The following is a 5,691-nucleotide window of genomic DNA, read 5'->3' as shown; positions in this document are numbered from 1 at the left end:
GTGCCTAAATTGCCTAACTTATTTTTAAAGATAAAAAATAAAATGTTTAAAGTAAAAAATAAAATATTTAAAATTTATTAAATATTATATATTTGTCTTTTTTAGTAAGTTAGGCACAATGTCAAAGGCACCATAGCATTCACCTATTAGTTTTGGGGCAGGAACAGATTTTATTTTCGTGCCGTTTACGACACTATCCAGACAGCACCATAGTCCACAGGTACTATTGTTATATAAAGCCTGTCCCGTTGGATTTTCTTTTTCTCTCTCCTTTTCTTCACATTCGCTGAATCTATTCATTTCTTCTTTCATAATTACTTCTTTCTACTTCCTTCCTTTATATATTTTCTTCACTGAAATTGGATTCAATGGATAATAATTATTCCATGTTGTTCCCATGTCCTCCTTCTTCTTCTTCTACTTCCTCGTACCAGATTTCAATTTCTAACAATAATAACGACAATAGTAATCAGCAGCATGGTTTCATTACTGGTTTGAATAATAATAATAATAATAACGGTCAAAGCTCCAATAATAGTGCATTTCTGGATTTGAAGTTTCATGAGCAGCAGCTGAAGAGATCAGAAGAAGATCAACAAGAAGAAGAAGAAGAAGAGAGGATTAATGTGAGTGATCATCATCAGTTAGGGGGTGGTTCTTCATCATCATCCAACAAGAAGAAAGGAGAGAAGAAAATTAGAAAACCAAGATACGCGTTTCAAACCAGGAGCCAAGTTGATATTCTTGATGATGGTTATCGATGGAGGAAATATGGCCAAAAGGCTGTTAAAAACAACAAATTCCCAAGGTATCTATATTTCTCTCTTTTTTTTTTGGGGTTCTTCAGCGCCTGCTATGTTTGACTATTATTTATATGATACGTGCTTAACTTGTGTTGTGCTAACACCTCACGCTCTTATTCAATTCTTCATCACTTTCAACAACAGCCAATTTTTGGAAAAAAAAAAATTTTCTTGTTTTTAAGTTCTTTTCTTCAATTATTTTCCTTTACAGTTGATTGTTGAACTCACTGGTAATTAATTTTTAGAAAAAGTATTTTTAACACAATAAAAAATTGAACAAAATAGTCTAAATTTTTTATTTTGTCTTTTTTAATTATAGATGATTGGGTATTGAATTACGAAGGTTAAGTTAAATGAGATAAATATTTTTGAGAAAGTCTACGAGGCAATACGTATTTTTATTAAAATTTAGCTAGTACTTGATCAATAAAAAAAGTGAATAATCTTATATCTTAAAAATATTAATAATAATTAATTAATTACTACAAATCACAAAATTTGTTAGTCTACTAATACTCATCTTTAAAATAATATACTAATTAAAATAACTTTAAATAATATTTTAGTTACGCCTAATAAGATAAAAGTATATACACAATAATACAATATATACAGCAGCAATTAGTTTATTTGATCTTTCAAATTGTTCTCTTATTATTATTATTATTGTTAGCTGGGCCTTAGTGTTAGTTCTTGAGTTTTCTCTATATATATATGCATATATATCGGTTTGTCTTCATGTTCTTATGCTTGTATATGTATGCTGCGACTTGTTATTAACTGAAAGAGAAATGAAGCATGCGTATATATATATGCATATCTGCGTGTACGCAACTTAGTGTATGTAATCTTATTATTTTATAATTTACATAGCTATATTCTGTGATCATAAACCCTATTGAAGGGGTTCCATATATATGGTGATTTAATAATAATAATAATCCAATCAATCTATACTGGAAGAAATTATATAAGTAATATATGCTGTGGATAATAGCAATGATCATCAACAAATCAATCAATCAAAAAAGATTATTTTCATATGCCATTATTGATATATATAAAAGAGTTTATACATATTTCTAATTCAATAATTATTGTTTTTGAAATAAATAATTTTTAAATTTATTATTTAAAAAAATTATTTATAATTATCATTCCAATTAAATAATAACGTAAAATTTTTACCTACAAAGGGATGATGATTTGATTTGGTGGCACATCAACATTTTCCTTCCATCATGCTTACAAAACTGGGTTTTCTCATTGCTTTTTCTTTTTCAATCATGACTGTAACTTAATTTGCCTACGTTTAAGCATAGATATATGCAAGCTAAGATTGCAAGAGAAATAACCATAGTTATAAATAATAATTGTCATTCTTCTTCATTGTAAGTACGCTGTGATATTAACCATCATATCATGCTATGCGTGTAGATAGTCTGAAAAGTTTTTTACGCTGATATTTAATTATAAGGGAGTAACTAAATCACTTAACATAAATTAAATAATAGAAATTCTTATTTCTTCATAGAAAAAATTACTTCTCTTAGCTTTGTCTACTCGATACATATTTTTTTTCCTTTCTTTTTCTTTTTCTTTCTTTCTTCTTCTTTTTCTTTCTTTCTTTCTTCTTTATTCAAGTTTAATGGTTGATATTTGATTATATTCAAATTAGTTTTTAAAATGTTATACACCAATCAATTTACTTATTAAAAGATTCAACAGTTCAATTTACACTAAACCAAAGCAGGCGATTAGCAACGGTTTTAAACCGTTACTAAACAATCTGTAATGGTTAATCAATCGCTATAAAATTAGATGCTGCAAACAGTTTAAGCGGCAGTTTTCTATTAATGTGACACAGTAAGAAAGTAACAAGTGATCTTATAATAGACAATAATTAACAGAGGGACATTAACGAAAAGTTAAAAATCGGTCGTTAACAAAAAGATTTACAAAATATCATTAAACCACTCCTCCTAAAAGATTAAATTCCTCCTAAAAGATTAAGTTGATAGTAAAAAATACATAAATAATTATATTTTTAATACGTTATTGAAGCAAAAAATTTTTTTGAATTTCTTGACATGGGCTCTCTTTTTTTATTTTATTTATTTTATGTTTTTTTTTCTGATTTTAGAGATAACAATGATCTAACTCGATTTTCTTGCTATAGAAATTTTGATACTATTATTTCTTTTAACAGAAATTATTTCTCTTAACTCAATTTCTTTTAACCATAAAATTATTTCTTTTAAAAGTTTAAACCAATAGAAAAAAACACATAAATAATTATATCTCTAACAGAAAAAAACCAACTCAAGCATGATGTTTTAATTTAGATAGAGACATGTGTTATTTCATGCGTGATATTTTATAAATTATGTTGATTAGTAACCTCTCTTAAAATCTTGAAAGCAAGAAATTCAGTGTACATATTGATTTGAATTAAATATTTGTTTTGTTGGTTTTTACTTGCAGGAGCTACTATAGGTGCACACATCAAGGGTGCAACGTGAAGAAGCAAGTGCAACGTCTTACAAAAGATGAGGGTGTAGTGGTGACCACCTATGAAGGAGTGCATACTCACCCAATTGAGAAGACAACCGACAACTTTGAACACATTTTGAGTCAGATGCAAATATACACCCCCTTTTGATTTTTTATTTTTATCAATATATTTCAACAACTCCAAATTATTAGACAAATTTTGTCGAAAATGATAAACATGTGTATCTTCTTACTATATATGTTTTTATTACTTTTAATAAAAGTTGTCTAATAATTTTTGAGTTGTTAAAATAGCATTCTTATTTTCGTCTATATAATAACATCTAAGATCTTAAACTGGCATATGTGAACATATACTTCGGTTAATTAGATCAATATAGTTAGGGACTTCTAGCTAGTTTAGTTGCCCTTCCTTTGATAGAAAAGGAAATAAAATTATGTCAAACTTGTGTATGTAAAACTACTCTTCTTAGACAATATAATCTTTGTTCTTTTTTATTTTTGGAGATATTAATAACTAATTAAGCAATGTAAATGGAGCTATACTTTCGATACCATTGATGATAAAAATATAACATAAAAATAAGTTTTTTTAATCAATAATAGCTAATTTTTTGGAAATTATTCTTTCATTTTAAATTTTATACTCTAAATCTTAAACTCTAAATTTTAAAATTTAAATCCTGTATCTTAAATACTAAATTCTAAGTTTCTAATTCAAAACTCTTATCGGTTTAAAAAGTGATGAAAAGATTAAAAAAATAATTTTACAATAAAAATATGTTAACTAATCTTAGATTTTTCCAAAGAGAAAAACAAGTTACAACACCATTATTGCACCTAAAGAAAAAAAATATAATACTACAAGTACAACAAAATGTATATAAGTTGTGCTTTTTAAAACTTTCTAAAAAAAATTAATTGGAAAAAAACTTAAGAAAAAAAGAGCACATTGACTTATATAATTAAAAGGCGAACAAAGCTTGAGGAAAAACATTATTAAAAACCTACTATACATTAAACAGTTGCTATTCTCTTTGCCTCAAAGCTCAAATCTCTTTACTAATTCGTAGTCTTTAATTATTATCTTCACACTCATAATGAATATGCTATTGATTTCAATAAATTCAAGCAAATTGTTTAGAATAAGTACAGGAGATAGAATTAACTTTTTATTTGTCAATATTATTTAATTTTTTAATTGTATTTTTTTTTAATTTAAGATTTAAAATTTATAATTTAACATTTAAAATAAAAAATTTAAAATTTAAAATTTAAAATAAAAGAAATCATTTTTATAATATATTAAAAAATAGACTCTCTAGTTATACTCAATTAGTTCATATACAAGTCCTGCGTCAAACTTCTTACATTTTTTTTAAAAAGTATCTTAATATTCTTATCCATAATAAAATTATGAGAATATAAATTATTTAAAGTTATATTAATTTTATATGACATTATAAATTATAGCACAAAATATTTATAAAATCAAACTATTTTTAAAAAAAACTGTAGGGAACAAAAGGTCCCGGCCATCAACTAAGAAAATTAGAATCTCCGTAGATAAAAAAATTAAATAATAAATTTTTTAATTTTTATTTTCATGTGAAATATTTTATTTTTTACTAATAATTAATTATAACATTCATTATCTCATCTAAATTTAATATGTATACTTTTATATTTAATTATGTGTTAAGTCTATTGTACAAATAAAAATAATTAATTTCATGTTTGTTATTTAAAAATAATACTTTTTCTATACATATATATAATTAAATATTAAAAAATGTATTGATAGTTATAAAATTAACTGAAAATTAATTTTTTTAAACAATTGAATCTTGATTCTAATTTTAAGTATAATATTAGTATTCTCTCCAAATTATATGTAATAAATATTTGAAGAAAAAGAAATAAAAATATATATTAAAAAGAAAAGCGATAAAAAATTAAAGTTAAATAAAAAATTAATAAAGTATGTATATAATAATATTTTTGTTTTATGTGAATAATATTATGAGATATTTTTTAATTATATTTAATTATAAAATTAATATATTATTTATAATTTTATGAATTTATTTGAATTATATTATTTTATTTATTTTTTATAGAACAAAAAAGTAGAGAGAGATAGAGAATAAGATAGAAAAGAGAAAGAAAGATAAAAAAAAAGGAGAAAGAGAGTTTGTTAATTTTAGAAAAAATATTTTATTTTAATTAGAAAAATATTTTGGAGGAAAAAGAGGGAGTTTGTAACGAAAGAATATCTCGTAATAATTTTGATTTATCAAATTAGTAATATGAAATCTAATTTTAAGTTATATATAAAGTTGAAAGGATAAAGAAAAATAGTGAAGGAGAGAGA

The 5,691-nt window shown here is 24.1% G+C and overlaps 1 protein-coding gene across 1 annotated transcript; it reads left to right on the top strand.

Moving 5' to 3' along the window:
• Positions 1-260: 260 nt before the first annotated feature.
• On the top strand, positions 261-3,815 carry LOC130932599 (probable WRKY transcription factor 75). The gene is made up of 2 exons (XM_057861950.1): positions 261-808; positions 3,288-3,815. Exons 1-2 carry the CDS (start codon positions 369-371, stop codon positions 3,463-3,465), a joined length of 618 nt encoding a protein of 205 aa, XP_057717933.1. The 5' UTR covers positions 261-368; the 3' UTR covers positions 3,466-3,815.
• The last annotated feature ends 1,876 nt before the right edge of the window (positions 3,816-5,691 follow it).

The sequence above is a fragment of the Arachis stenosperma genome, chromosome 6, assembly GCF_014773155.1.
Source record: "Arachis stenosperma cultivar V10309 chromosome 6, arast.V10309.gnm1.PFL2, whole genome shotgun sequence".
NCBI classification, from domain to species: Eukaryota; Viridiplantae; Streptophyta; class Magnoliopsida; order Fabales; family Fabaceae; genus Arachis; species Arachis stenosperma.
The sequence above is the reverse complement of the archived record's forward strand: the minus strand, read 5'-3'. Positions and strand labels throughout refer to the sequence as shown.

Coding starts and splice junctions, on each gene's coding strand:
- LOC130932599 (XM_057861950.1), top strand. CDS start 369: ATGGATAATAATTATTCCATGTTGTTCCCATGTCCTCCTTCTTCTTCT. Junction 809..3,287: donor AAAAACAACAAATTCCCAAG/GTATCTATATTT, acceptor TTTTACTTGCAG/GAGCTACTATAGGTGCACAC.